The following is a 15917-nucleotide window of genomic DNA, read 5'->3' as shown; positions in this document are numbered from 1 at the left end:
CTTTAAGAATGAAAAAAAAAAAAAACTCAAAACCTGAACATTTTACCCAGAGTATATACACATAAAACATGCCCTATTTCATGTACATTTCAAATAATTATCAGCTTGTTAAATGCATTCTATTCTATACCACCACATCTTTGCCAAAAATCCATGTTCATTATCAAATAAATTAAAGTTGAAAACAATTTAAAAAATTACCCCAGTAAAAATGCACCTAGCACAGTATTTTGGTGTAAATATGAAGATCTGTGATAAAGGTTTTGTGCAGTTCCACTCTTGTAATAAAATGAAGGGCAAAGAAGATTAATAATTTAATTCAGTGCATAGTTAAACTGGTTGGCAAACTTCTCGTGTTTTCTTCGGTCGGCTTGGTTCATTGCTTTCACCACCCGTTTCATAGCACCTCTGAAAGAGAAAAAAAATAAAACCAGTTATGTTGTTGATTCTACACAATCTCAGACAATGTTTATGAACGTTGGGGGAAAAAAATGAACTATGATTAATCACTAGCAGGCTTCTGAACACTGCACTGATGAGGCTGAACAAATTTGTCTTGTTAACTAAATTAGCTGCAGCAATACAAATAGTTTAATTCGGCAATGATTTTATTAACAGGAGTAAACAAATTAAAGTCTTTCAGCTTAATGGCTGTGCATTCTACCCTCCTAGCATTATTTCTGATAGTCACACATAGCAAGTTTGATTTTTCAAAAGCTCCTAACTGCTCTCAGGGAAAAAAATAACTAAAAGTATCAAACAGGATCTAAAAAAACCTAACACTCAGCAACCCTTATGAAATCCAACCTGCAGAATCTAGAATCTTTTTGTGAGGGAAGGGCTTGCTGTTCAATTCATGTAACTATAACTCATTTAGCAACTTTTCCTTTCATCAGTTACTAAAAACCCATTTCATCAGCTGTGGGCAGAGTAAGACTCTCTTGCTCACACCAGCAGCATCCCTGTTCCTGAGCAGCAACTATTTAATCCACAAGCACAACACTAGTTTAGGAAAACACCAGAGATTGTCATGTGTCTCTATGCAGAGAGACAGATTGCTGCTGCGGAATAGCTAAGTGCTTAGAGTTTAGCATAGTCAGAACAGTAGGTCCACTATCTTCTTCTAATATTAAGTGGAACGGGATCTCTGCTACCTCACGATGGGCAAGTATTCGAGCACTCTGCAGTGCCTGCCGTGCTTGAAGAAGGCTCTAGAGTGTTCTTCAGGTTCAAAAAGGAAATAAAGGAATGAACTTTGAAGCTCTTACGCTCTCTGGTACTCCTAAATCTGATGAGGGTTTGCCCCCATGTTGCTGCTTTTTATTTGCTGCTATTGTTTCCCCCCAGTAAAGATGATGCCCAGCGATCTCTCTTCTTTTGGGAGTGACTGCTATGTTTTTGAACTGGGTGAATGAACACACCCGCATTTCCCCCCCACCTCCACAAATTTTTCAGTGAAGATCATGCAGCTGAGATTTTGAGGGTGAGGAAAATGATGCCTAGATAGCAAGAACAGGAGCAGGAGATGCTCATAAAAGGCACAGAGAGAGGAGGCCTATATATCATTTAACTGGTAAGGCGGAGGAATGGGTTCATGATTCCAGAAGGGTAAGAAAGCAGAAGGAAGGCAGTAGCAGAAGTCAAGAGAATGCTCTGTTGCCTATATCTGCCCTCACAGAAACTTAAGGGAGCTGTTGTGCACAGCTGAGTGCATCTTGCCTAGGGAATTCTGTTCTTCATCAGATCCAGCGTTCCCATTTTTATGGGTTACTTTGTGCTAGAGGTACCCAAAACCTCAGAAATCTGAGGCTGATATTTGCAGGTGTGCTTAGAAGTCACCGTGCCTCTATTTATGAAGAAGGAAGTTATCTCCTAACACACCTCTGTAAAGACCTGGACGCTCTGCCAACATGGGAGGTTTATCAGCTAAGGGCTTGGTTTGAGGGACTATGCCCTATTTCAGAACATGGCACTGACTGATGTCTCCTTTGATTTCTACATCAGAAATGCAGTCGGTAAGTTCCATCACACAAAGGGGGTGTTGGTGGACAGCCAGCTGAACATGAGTCAGCAGTGTGCCCAGGTGGCCAAGAAGGCCAATGGCATCCTGGCCTGTATCAGGAATAGTGTGGCCAGCAGGACTAGGGAAGTGATCATCCCCCTGTACTCGGCACTCCAGAGGCCACACCTTGAGTACTGTGTTCAGTTGTGGGCCCCTCACTACAAGAAAGACCTTGAGGTTCTGGAGAGCACCCAGAGAAGGGCAACAAAGCTGGTGAAGGTTCTGGAGCACAAGTCTTAATGAGGAGCGGCTGAGGGAGCTGGGGTTGTTTGTCCTGGTGAAGAGATGGCTGAGGGGAGACCTGATCGCTCTCTACAACGACCTGAAAGGAGGTTGCAGCGAAATGGGGGTTGGCCTCTTCTCCCAGGCAACTAGTGACAGGACAAGAGGGCGTAGTCTGAAACTGCACCAGGGGAAGTTCAGGTTAGACATTAGGAGGCATTTCTTCACAGAAAGGGTTGTCAGGCACTGGAATGGGCTGCCCAGGGAGGTGGTGGAGTCACCCACCCTTGGAGGCGTTTAAGAAAAGGCTGGAGGTGGCACTTAGTGCCATGGTCTAGTTGACATGGGGGTGTTAGGACAAAGGTTGGACTTCATGATCCCAGAGGTCTCTTCCAACCAAATCAATTCTGTGATTCTGTTTCAAGTCCAGTGCTGTTAGACTCTACATTGTCACAGTCTGCCTTTATCACTTCTGAGGATGCTGTAGGCTGTGCAGTAAAATGAAGACGAGACATCCACCTGGTAGAGTGCACCTGCTTTTTTCAGGATCAGGCCCTACACACTATGCCAGCTCTGCTCCTGTGCTTATCTCCGGGAGGCAAGTTGACTTCTGTTTTAGCTAACTGCTCTCCATAACGGCTTAATGTCAAAAGCCATTTTGAAACATCTGAAAACAGAGGATACTTCTTAATAATGCTTCCAAATGGTGAGATTAAAGATTTTCTCAGCAGCAACTGTAATGAAAACCAACGTTCTGAAAAAACACCTTGGAAGAGGTATACTTTTAACAAAATTCTGCCAATAAAGCTACCAGGGTAAGGAAAATGTGGTCACGGTTTTGCACTTCAAATATTGCCTAATTGGTAGGAGAAAAGTGAGCCTTTAGCAGTGCAGAGCGGCCTTGACACTTTCATGTCATGTAGGTTTTACATTAGCACCACTGGATTGTGTGATACTGTAAATGAAATGAGATCCCACTTTGATGATCTGTGTGCAATTTCACTTAACTTTATTGGCAGACTAGAGCCTGGGTTTATCACCTATACATTTCAAGTAATTTGGGGTTGTTATAAGGAGCCAAGGTTATCATCTTGTTTAGTGCTGCAAAGCATGAAACCTATTAAAACATGACAGGTTTGATTCCCTATGCCTGGCACTAACACACACTCAAAATCATTAGCAGAAACCACAGTAAACCAAACCCAGTTTTTTAAATTTATTTTGTTAAAGCTGATATGGAATTCTGATCATTAGAACTGTATGTCTCTGACTTCTAACTAAGATCAGATGACATGAGAATTTCACAGAAAACATGCTATTTTTATAACAAAAAGCAATGTGGATTTGGCTTTGTTATTATAACCATCATATCAGAAAAGGGAAAATAGAGTTTAAACAAGTATCATGCCTTGGATGCTGTTCAACTTTCCCAGTACGTTTAGAGAATAACCCACCATTAATGATTTTCTAATAATAATTTTGCTTTTTTGATTTAACAACTTTCCACTTTTCACTTTCCTTTGACTACTTCATTTTTGACATGTGAAACTCTTTAAATAGCTGCAGCTGCTTCCCATTTGATAAAGACCAGAGCATACTTAGGCAAATTTATGTTGCAGGCACATCCAACCAAGACTATATATCAGAAGCGGCATAACAGGCTGGACATATGGAGCTACTATACATTATAAAACCCATTCGGCTTGGTAGGCTCCCACCTCTATCTGAGCTAGCGTGTCTGCTTTAAATTTAACTCGCCTATGTCTACATAAGTCATGGACACACACCTTTGTTCGACATGTCTAAACGCCAATGCCATCGAGTTTCTTCTCAAGCTAAATGTAGGCCAAGAGCTACCGTTTCTACATGTGCTGGGAAGAACGGGAGATGTATAGAAACAGCACCATCGCGGGAGGAATACTGTGTCCATGTGTCTCTGGTACAGGGAATAACCATCTCCAAACTCTTACACTGAAAAGAGACCTACAGTAGGTTCCAGTCCTCGATATTTACAAAAGACAGCAGGGGTTAAAAGTGAACAAGGACCATAATACAAGGATCCCAATATTTTTCTTGATCAATTGAATGCATTCTCAGTAAAGGAGGAGGAAAATGCAACAGCAGTGTGTCACTGAATAATACACAGGAAGGGATCACTGTGTACGTACTGGATTCAAAGGCACTGCATCAGGCCCAGCTAGCAATTTAGTACACCCAAGAGTGAGAGAAAATACACAGGAAGCCCAGGCAGCAGCCATGGGAAGGTCTCTGAGGATACACCAGAGGCTCGAGGGCAACCGTCAAGACACTGCTACACATTAAAAGCCAAGGGTTTTTGACAGATCCTTTTATTAACTGAAGTTCTGCTCAGGACAGCCCATCTTAGGCTTTCAAAAGGAAAAACTTTTCACTCCGTCTCCTCTACTACAGTGTGTCTGATGCTGTAAGTTGTATCACTGCAGTTCTTCCCAGATCCAGTACTATTTGCACACATAAAGTAGCATTCATCTGATTAATAAATGATCATCCAGAGAAGCCACTACAGCGATTAAAGGATTTAAAAAAAAAAATTGAGAAGGATGAAAAAAATATCTTTCATAAGGAAACTTGTACGTTAGCTGAAAATCATTATCAGAGAAATAACTTTGGTCACCAGTATGTGACACTCTTTACCATCCAGGATACAGAAGGCACCCCTGCTCTGCTGTTAGCTAAGAAAGTTGTTTAGTAAGTGCATGCTAATGTTGGAACAACATGAAACAGCAATTTAACAGGCTTTAGAGAACGTAAGCATCTTACTTATTGAAGACTTTCTTCTCAAGCCGGGAACGAGAAGTGTTAGCCTGCTGCTTCAGGTCTGTCAGATTTGGATATTTTTTCTTCTTCCCTTTCTTTTTTCCTCCTTTTCCATTATTTTTGGAGGAACCAAGATCCACTCCTGTAGCTGCTTCAACTTCTCTCATGAATTCTGGATCTCGCCACTCTGTTTAAAAGAAAACGCATTTACTGTGAAACTCCAAACCCATGTAGAATTTGCAGTTTCCTAAGGTACAGGTTTTTGTCATTGCTAGGCAAGGACAGTCACTGTGCTGTAAGTTATATACACAAAGGAAGGGGAGGATAAAGCAGTTAGCCAAAACGACAGATCTTGATGAAAAAGCTCTGCCAATCTGGGATTAGTATCTGTTATTAGCTGCTGTAGATAAAACTGTTCTGTAGGAACACTTAAGTTTTCACAGTAGTACAGGTGCAAAATTCCAAGGAAACTATTCCATATGGGAGAGGTGACAAACTCAGTGATTATTATTCAGAAATTGAACAAAATGCCAACAATGTAGCTGAGGAACTGATCTCCAGAAATAAATTCTGAAGAAGCTTAAAAATAAACCTAAAAAAATTGAGTATGTCAACTTTTGAGTAGACTAAGGGTGACAACATTATAACTTTTCTGCATTAATCAATCATATTTGCTTCAAAACATGAAGTGGTATCTGACACCTAAATATCATTCTTGAATAAGACAACAAGACCCTGTTGCTATGAGTGCAATTTTGCATCTGAAAAATATACTACTTTTAAAGTGTCCCACACTTCCTCAGCTTAATTATCTAAATTATCTTCTCTTGACAATAGCACAAGAGTTAACTTATCTCATCAAAAAACTTGTTTTACAGTTCTATCAAAAGCCTAATGCTTCAGAATCCAACTATACACTGTAAACGGATTGTGATCATAGATGCCACCACAGGAAAAGTCATGAGCAATTTAGACTGCAAACTCTGAGGAAGCCGTGGTCTTTCACCTTTAGTGTAGAGCCTTGCATATCAGAATGAGGTAATGTGGTACAAAGCAGAAAGTAAAAACGTGGCTAGAGGATGGGTATCTTCCAGGGGAAATTTAGAAAAATGGCATTGCATTATAAAGACTTTGAGGATACGGGTTGGAAAAAAATGTAGCAAGTACCAGTTCAGAGAGTATCATGGTCCAAACTCCGTACAAATATCATAATTCTGTATTTGAACAACCAGTAATTGCCAGTCATTTGTCATAGTTTCCTGTATGCCAGTCACCCTTTCTTGCCTGCAGAAATTGTGACACTAAATGTCTACTATCCTTACTTAATGCCTGTGTAGATATAGAAAAATAAGCAGTCCTAAAATGACTGTACAATTTCACTTCTACAACAAGATGGTCACTGAGTGTTGCAAACATTGGTAACAACATTTCAGGAAGGTCAGAGGCAACGTCCTCACTTAAGAACACAGTGTTTAGGAATATCAGAGCAATTTTCCAAGGAAAGGTTAGATCTAATCCACTACGATATGTGAAAGCAAAGACTGATTAAAATCCAACACGTCAAAAAGCATGAGGAAAATGAAGCTGTGCAAAAACTGAGCAGGAGAAGTATAGAGGGAGAAAATAGAACACATATACTTGATAGATCATAAGACCTCACAGGCTTGCTTTTTTTTTTTTTAAAGTGAAGGAATACAGAACAGCACAATTCAGATACAGAAACGATTAATCCAAGATTAAGGAAAACTGTCTAAACAGTTTATCTCCCAGTAATAAGAAGGCGTCACAGTTTAGGAACCCAGTGAATGGAGCAATTGTTTAAACACAACGAAAAAATGCCGGCATCCAGTAGAGATGAAATGAGCATTTGAGGAAAATGAAGGAGCAATTTAAAAGCCTTTGAGAAAAATCAATAGAATGCCAGGGAAGAGCAGCCTTTTTGAGCATTGATGGGCCCCTAAAGCTCTTCATACATTGTTACTGAGTTTAGCAGCAGGGAAAAGAAAATTACACAGTTTGCAAGGGTAGGCGGGAATCAATACTGTAGTTAGTAAAGAGATGCTATTTCACATCTGACTGGCCAGCGGCCTGCCTTCACCAGCCTGTCCTGATACCTGTTTGTTAACAAGTCACTAAGGGCTGAAAAACCAGATACTCTTCAGGGTTGACACAAAAAATAGGCACTTAATTTGCTCCTGTGTGTGAACTATTGGAAAAGGATGAACACTGCAGATTAGCAGGTCAGCGTAATCCCACCTGATTCATTGTTTCAGGACTGAAGAGCCCAAAGCACCATTTTGTGGACATTAGCTAGAGTTTAAAATTTTGTACTAAGTTAAAAAGTGATCCATAATAACAATGACAGTGTTGTCAAAATCTAGTCATTATCACACAAACTGTATTACTTTCCCATAACTGTATTCCCCTTCAATCACACAAAGGTGAAAATAAAGCTACCATCCAGCAGGGAAAAGCTGCAGGAAGAATTTTGGTGCAATTTAACCATACAACTAATGCCCAAATTGTAATGTTTTTGCAAAATTTTTCAAACTGTCATCCTTAGCAAACGATGTTGTCAATCATAAGACCAAAACACTTACTGTACAGAGTGGGTTCCCAGTTGTCTATTTTCCATAGCAGCACTGCTCAGACCTGCTTAAAGTCCTTTGTAAAAACAACAAAAACCCCAAACCCCAATGCAAACCAACCAAACACTCCCCCCCAAAACCACAAAACTAAAACAAACAAAAGACCATTTTAAAAGGTTGATGAAAATATTACAAGACAAACATAAAAACAATGAGGCACAGAAAAAAAGAAAGCAACAAAAACCAGTGGATAAAAGTATTTTAGTGACTTCTGGTATATGTATGGGTTTAGAAACCTGTAAGATTTTGTCCAATAAATTAAGTGCCGTAGCTTGTTCAAAATCTCCCTAGACAGACGGGATGGACCTTTGTATGACATCTCAGCTTAACAACGGCACTCGATAATGCAACGCAGCAATGTCAACACTGGTTTGGGACTAACATACACATCCTTGTGGGCCAGAGGTGAGAAGCCTCTAACAACAGCAAGCTGACACTGTAATAAAAATAAATATTATGTCTAGCCTCAAGCAATGGCAATTTCACAGGAGAAGAAGAAAAAAAAAAATCAATATTTTTCAGTGCAAGTGATTTTTATACCAGAGTATTAGTTTCTTGTTTGAAAACAGTCCCTCAAGAACATGTACTAGTTTAATTTGCTAGTTTTAATTTGTCATAACTAAGTTGGGACCTTTCCTTTTTAGCACAACATCCACACCCTTACCCTGGTTTCACTGTGACAGTCTATCTGTGCCCATGCTGTTGGCTGGATGCCAGCTTAGAGCACTTCACTCTACCTGGACAAGGATGGAAACTGCGTGCAAACATAGCATTTCTTGTCACATGCAAATACCAGAAGGTGTTCAGTAATTGCTGCATTTGTGTGGTGCTGGTAACGGCCAAGCACAGTCACTCAACGATGGCCAAATCAGTATTAAAGGAAACTGGGTGGATCAGTCATATGTTTAAGTGTACATCCATTTGACATAGAGCTATTTGGACAACAGATCAACAACTGTTTGTCATGCTCTGAAGAGGTTCCATGGAAGGTTCAGTAGCCTCATTAATAACATATACGTAACTGTGAAACTGGTGAAATACTGAGTCAGTCAGAGCTAGAGAGAGAACTAACTTCTTAAAGGGAGTATATTATGAGATATCAAAATGATAATGCCTCTGGGTAAGTTTAGTTAGAATGCAGAATACTCACCTAGAATAAATAGTTTAAAACAGAAAACTAAGACCTGCTGGAAGAAGGCAGATTAAATAAAGGCTTTGAAAACAAACCTGTCCTCTCCAATTATACACTATGTCTCTGCTGGATAGATTCCTCTCTCCCATCTTCCTTTGCAGTCCATCAACTTCCAGTAGCTTCCTGGTTGCAATCCCCCCAGCACTCTATGAAAATCTACCTTCTGTCCATCACTAATGAGGTTCAGTTGTACCATTGCAAAAAAAAAAAAATAAAAAAATCTCTCTTATTCCCCTTGGAAGTCTTCCTGCTAGTGTATTCATTGCTTGCTGTCTTTCTCATTGCCTGCATTCCTTACCTAGCAGTCCAGAGCTTTAACCTGGCTAAAAATGCCCAAATAATCTTGGGGAAGGATGAGCCTTCCCTCCACACCTGACAGCAGCAGCCAGCATGCAAGGAGAAGGCCATTACTTTTGTTGCCCACGCTCACCGTTCAAAAACAAAATCCAGACTGTTGCATAGTAACATGGAAACAATTAAATAGCACAGGTCTGCCTGCTCCCATCCTCAAGCCCATCACAAACATCATGCCTATCAGAACATCCAGACTAGTTATAATGCTAACAAAGCAAAGCCCAAGGTGAGGGCTTCCCTAGTTCAGAGTATTTTATAGCGGTTCTGCACAGATGCACAGCGTAACAAGACCAAGAATTCTCCTTCTAAAACACAAGTAGCAAGTGAGTAGATATAGGAAATACAGAATATGATAGATATGAATAGATATAGGAAAAACAAGTTCCTGCACCATGACAAAAACCCACTCTGTCAATATTTGTGGTAACATACATTACATAAGTCACAACTGTTAGGGTCCAGCAAGACTAGATGACTTCTTTTCAGAAGCACGGGAACAGTTATCATCTAGCATTTCTCAGTAAATAGATTTAATTGTCCTTAATAAACACGTTCCTTAAGATAAAGGCTATAATTCATCTGTCTGTGAAGCGCTAGGAACATTATGATAACTATTGGAAATAAAGTACAAATGTAATGTTAACCTTGTTCTGTGTACACATGCATCCATATTTACCACATAAGCAAGAATCACCGCAAATGATCTGTAAATTAAAATCAACAGGAATTTAAATGAGAGAATGTGGTTAGGAGTAAAACAGAAATATGATCCAGTTCTGTGGATCTCAAGCTGTGCCTTAGCAACAAAAGAATTGGCTCTCTTCCTCCATATAGCCCATTTCATTTACTGTCCAACTGCATACTGAGGTTGTTGTCCAACTTGTATCTACATTGTACTGCATACAGCTACACTGTAGACACAATATATGAATAGATACACTGTAGATACAATATATACAATTATTGCAGTTTATAAATACATTGCAGATATTGTATATATTGTATACAATATATACACAAACATATATACAATAAAGATACTTATGCTTACATTTAAAGCTTATCTCCCATCTCTGCCTTTTTTTTTTTTTTTTAGATGCTATGCAGGCACAAACCTGGCTGAGCTGCTTGCTTCTCAAACCGCATCTTTTCTTCTCTGGCTCTGTCCTCCATGTTAATGGGAATCCCAGATTCATCCCGAGGAATTATCTTTCCGTGGAAAGGGCACTTCAGAAAGAATGGAGGGGCAGGGCGGGGGACAGGATGACAACAATAAAAAAAAAAGTCTCAAAACTTCTGAATGAAAAAAAAATGCTTACATGTTATTCAACATAGCTTAAAGTGAAACACTGGAATCAATCAACGAAACTCTACACTTGATTCCCAGTCCCCCTCAGAAAGCATCAGGATCCCATAAACATCACATGTTTAATATGTTCAAAATCTCAAAAGAAATAAGCTCTTTGAGATATGAATATCCAATTTCAAGAGGTCAGGTAGCATATCCTGTCAAGTCTGGAACAAGGGCACCAATGCTGTATCATATGTTGTTGTTTACGCGATATCCCTGTCCTGTAACAATCCCATTTAAAGTATTTTACTGCACTCAGACCCTTCAACCTCGCATAACACAGGAAGAACAGGGATGTTGCAACAAAGTATTTAAGAAAAGTATTTCTGCTCAATAAGGCTCATAATTTGAGGCTGTGTAGGATTTAGCTTTCATAAAACCTAATTTGTAAACAAAATCTCTTTCCCCCTCAAATACCCAAGCTTCTAAAAACAATTAATATCAAATATGCCTCTAAATGAGGAAAACTTTTGAGCAACCAGCTGTCTGTGCTTTACTGCCAGGTACTCATATATCACAGCAATAAATAAAACACAAATACCTATGATGAATTGCAAAAATATTTGAGAGTTCCTCAAATGTTTACTGCTTCCTTACAAAAAGGATGCTTCCCTTATGAAGCACATATTAACAGCAAACTTCTCCAGACACAATTTCCTTTCACTCCCTTGAGCTATATTTACAATGCAAAATAAACTTTTATGGACATGTTTTAATGAGATCTTCTCCATATAGCACATATCCTGGAAGATATGTAACTTGGTGCCCACCTTAATCCGATCTTGTCTTTCACACAGACTTCCATCAGGCATTGGTGCTCGACATTTATGTTTCACTGGTTCAAACTTGCCAGCAAATGTTATATATCTAGTTTTTAACATTTCAGTTATTTCTTTATTTTCCACCTCTTCCTCTACTTCACTGGGTGCCCAAAATCGATGCTCAGAAGTAAATCTGGGAAAACAACGAATGAAAATTATTCACAGACAAAGCTGTAAGAAAGCACATAAAGATGCCAGTATCATCCTGTGGTAAATTTATATGTAAAAGGAAGGGCAGCTTTACCAGTGAATTAGACAAACCTAGGAATCTACCGTTCTTTCTTCTGACTTCTATATTATGAAGATGTTTTTAAAATATCACCCAAGCCTGCCTAGTACTGATGAGAAATCAGTAACCTGCTAACCTATTACAAGTCTCAGCTCTAGTTCATGATCTGACATTTAGAGTCGGCTATCCGATACCGAGTTTCAGTGACTTTGTAATTCTGTAGTTAACATTCTTCATAACAAAATATTCCTATTTCTACAAACACAGAAGACAGATCAGGGAGGAAACAGTTTGATCTTAACTTGTCTGATCTTATTCCTGGTAGCTGTACTCCTGTAGCAGCAGAGAAGCAGGAGCTGAAATCAGAGTATGTTGTAATATACTGAGATCAAGGAAGAGGGCAAACTATCAGCTGAGCCTTATAGAGATTCTTTCTTCCAGGTTCTCCTATACAGTGTCCATAAATCGGAGAAACTTATTGGGTGTTCCTCCTGGAAATTAAGATAATCCATTAAAAATCTATTTTAAAATTAGAAATCTTGCCTATATTTGCAGACACATATAGGCAAACATACAAAGAAGATTAGTACCATGTCAGTGGATGTGGGGAGTGGGACAGAAGGGGTAGAGAAGGACCCTTGAGTGATGTAGCATTTTCAAATTTTCTCAGCACTATTCATATCACTTCATTTTAGCCACCCTAGGCTGCCAATAGTCCATAATGAGAAACAGGCAACCCCAGAGAGTAATTACCTGATTCATTTTAGATGTTAATCTTAGGGATGCAATGACTGTCCCTCTGATGGTAAATGTTTCTTTCTCCTAATCATGAAAAGAAATTAGGGTGACCAGCTTAAGCTTAGATATCTAACTAAAATATCTGAAGTTAAGCAACAATCCCATCCCAAATTTAAGGAAATACGAAGTTAGAGAAAAAAATACAGCTAAACTAAACAAAAAAAATTCCAGCCTGCACATCTGCTGCTTATTACAAGCAAAATGGAGATATCTAGATGACAGATGTCTTGATAAGGGCTTAAAATTCATAAAGGACATTTTGCAATCCCTTTCTTCCACATAGCTCTCCCACCCAGTCAGTCCCAGACTGATTTGAGAGGATTTTTCTATCCATATCTAAATTCCTTTTACTCATTAATAGCCTTGGATGTCATTCCTACTTCTGAGACTGTTTCCTGTAGACTGCAGAGCTGTACATACGTGAACACTGGCTTGACTAAACACAACAATCTCAATTCAGCAAAGCACATAAGCCAATACTTAAAGAATTACTTTAGTAGGCCTGAAGAGTTTTGATGAATTTTATCTAAGCAAGTTTTCAGCAGATGACAAGATAAAAAGTGGAGGAAATTATCTGACCGTAGCAACCTACAACATATTTAGCTGCTGGTTTTACTGCAATAGTTGACCATTTAAAACTATGTAAAGAGATTAGAACTAGGTTAAAAAAGGGGATTAAGCAATTTCAAAGCCATTCTACAATTTGCCAAATCAACAGAAAAAAAATGTTCAACCAGTAAAATCCTTGTTAAAGAGATTCATGCTATCCAAGAATTTCTTCATCAAAAATACCCCGCTAGTGCCAGAAAAATTCTAATGTGCCATAAACCACAAATAAGTCTTTTGGTAAATTAAGGGATAAAGGCAAAAGAGTTATAGTGGAGACTAGTTCAACATTAAACATAATAATAGTTTCCACAATTTTTGGCTAAAAAAAAGTTTTCAATCACACAATTCTGCAAACTATAGCCTAAACAAAAAAGCTCCAAGAATCTTTATAATATACCAATATGACCTTAGTCAAGCATTCGAATGGTACAGTATTTTAGCTTCAGAAATTGTGTGGCAAGATTGTATGACAGATAGTAAATAAGAGAATTAAATACATTTATGATTTGCTTAGTTTTAACACAATCCTGAAAACAAGACTGACTGCTAGCTCTATGTTACTAACCTCACAGACACAAGGAGGTGAAAGCATTCCTTAAAAGACGCCATACAGGATCCCTATGCGCAAGTTAGCCTTACAGAATCTCTTAGTAATATTCTAGTGTCCTTTGGTAGCCTGAACTCCCCTCTTCCTCTAAATGATCAAATTACAGTTACATGAGAATGAAGGAGCATTTAACAGTTCTGCATGCCAACATTTCCAATTAGGAAAAAAGTTCTATTTAATATTTTTTCCACCCCACTGCCTGTTCCCCCCCAAATCCGCATGCAACAAATACCAAGGAAATTAAAATCATGTTTTACTCTATTTATCATTGATCAGTATTTGGGAACAGGACTTAAAATAGCCTGACTCCTACACAGATATTCATAAATATTATTGTTTACTGCAAGCATGTAACTTATTTTCTCCCAGCATGACTTACAAGCAGGTGAGAAAAGAACAAAGCAGTGCTAATTCCCAAAGTTTTCTGATTCCATGCTGTTGTAATGTAAGCAACTTTTTAAAAAGGCAGAACATGAGATCTTTGTTTGAAAAAATGATGCATGTGACAAGTAAAACCTTTTTGTAAGAGGGATCAGAAGGGAACAGATAATCAACTAGATGATCAACATCCCACTCACACTCATAGAAAGCATGTTACTGATCTACACAAATAATAGAGGCTTTAATAGAAATTACATAGGTATATATCAGGAGGAATAGAAGACAAATAATGGTTAACTGAAATCTAAAAGAAAGTCCAGCTCCTGGAGAAATGTCATCTCTTTCAACAAATTTGTATCAACTTCATTCCTAAGATGATAGGAAGCTTATCAAAAACTTGAATAAATATAAATTCTAAAACGAGTATGATGCATACAGAGAACCTGGAGGAAGTGCTAAATAAGTTGATAGAAATATCCTAGTCACAGTCATAAGAAGTGTTGCACTAGTTAATTTACTCTGATCCTAAGAGTAACCTAATTTAATTCAAGGAGGAGGGTACATGACTTTGGAAGGCCCACGCTATCCAAAATAGTCAGTGAAGCTGGCATAGCAGTTTCTACACAGTACAACACTGTGCAGTATACATCATCCCCTGCAATGCCCTCCCCCCTCCCCGAAAAAAAGTACTACTACAGCTTTATAAACTCATTTTAAGAGTTCTTGAACTAGTTTAATGAGTTGTGCGAGTGAAGGCAGAAGTACGGAAAATGGTTTGGCTCAAGCTTTTTGTAAAGCCCACAGTTACTGTCACCTTCCAGAGAAGGTGACAGTTCACCATTTACCAGCTAAACAAAACTTCTTTAGAAAAATAATCTTCCTGGTAGCTACATTCTCACTATCAAAATCTTAATTTATTGTAAATGATGTAATTAAGTAAGTGTAGTGTTAAATAGGTGAAGGGGAAAGACTTCTCCACTTCAGATTTTAAAAATTCAAATTCCATGCACATTCTATATGGGTTGTCTGGTTTTTGGGTTTGCTTCTTTTTCCTAGGCATCTTATAGAGACAGTACATCTGCATACAGAAAAGTTAAAGGAGTTGGTCAATTACTATCTTAATTTTTCAATAAATATATTTTATACCCAGGGTCAATGATATTGTGTGTGTAGAGTTACTTAAATTATCTTTAGTTAGATTGGCATACCTGTAGTTATAGACTATAAGGTTCAGAAGTGTGCCCTCTATTTTATTGGAAAGCATAAAAATAAAACAGTACAGCACAAGACAGACAGGCAGTGAAATATGCTTCCGATTTCACTTATGACTTGAATAACTCATTTGCAATGTAAAATAAAGCCTTACTACCTTTTTGGCATTATCACAGACAAATGCTTCTTAAAGCCCTGCTGAAAATCTTAACCATTTTATGGGCTTTGAAGAGCTTATGCCACATGAGATGGAACCCAAAGCTTGAGAGTGACTGTGTTAAAGCACTAGTATGTATCAAATTTCACTGGTTTTCAATAATTTAAAAGATACTGAACATTTTATGCAATCAGGTACAGGGGCAAAGCCTTCCTCTTGTTCCTTTCCGCAAACACTGTCTTAACACTGTGATTATGGGCTGGATGTTTTGGTTTGTTTTGGTAAGAAAACAGAAATTTGCTGAGAATATGAGAGTTTGATTTGCAACCCAGTCAGTCAATGATTTTTGCTTTTTTCAAGCCAGATATGGTACACATTGATACTAAAGTGCTGGTGGACTTAAATGAAATTTATACATAGAGGGAGGACTTTGCATCCCAACTTTCATATAAAAATACCAGTGCTAAAAAGGGGTTTT

General features: G+C 38.5%; 1 protein-coding gene across 1 annotated transcript in view; it reads right to left on the bottom strand.

The window, feature by feature from the left end:
• Positions 1 to 308: 308 nt before the first annotated feature.
• The window catches only part of UVSSA (UV-stimulated scaffold protein A), a gene marked incomplete at its 5' end in the record, with an annotated part of 54919 nt that continues 39310 nt past the window's right edge, over positions 309 to 15917 (bottom strand). The window contains 4 exons of the mRNA XM_009694740.1: positions 309 to 408; positions 5084 to 5267; positions 10390 to 10501; positions 11396 to 11579. Of these exons, the coding sequence (XP_009693042.1) occupies positions 315 to 408; positions 5084 to 5267; positions 10390 to 10501; positions 11396 to 11579 (574 nt within the window). The remainder of the gene's footprint in view (positions 409 to 5083; positions 5268 to 10389; positions 10502 to 11395; positions 11580 to 15917) is intronic.

The sequence above is a fragment of the Cariama cristata genome, unplaced genomic scaffold (genome assembly GCF_000690535.1).
Source record: "Cariama cristata isolate BGI_N322 unplaced genomic scaffold, ASM69053v1 scaffold19072, whole genome shotgun sequence".
Classification (NCBI taxonomy): domain Eukaryota; kingdom Metazoa; phylum Chordata; class Aves; order Cariamiformes; family Cariamidae; genus Cariama; species Cariama cristata.
The sequence above is the reverse complement of the archived record's forward strand: the minus strand, read 5'-3'. Positions and strand labels throughout refer to the sequence as shown.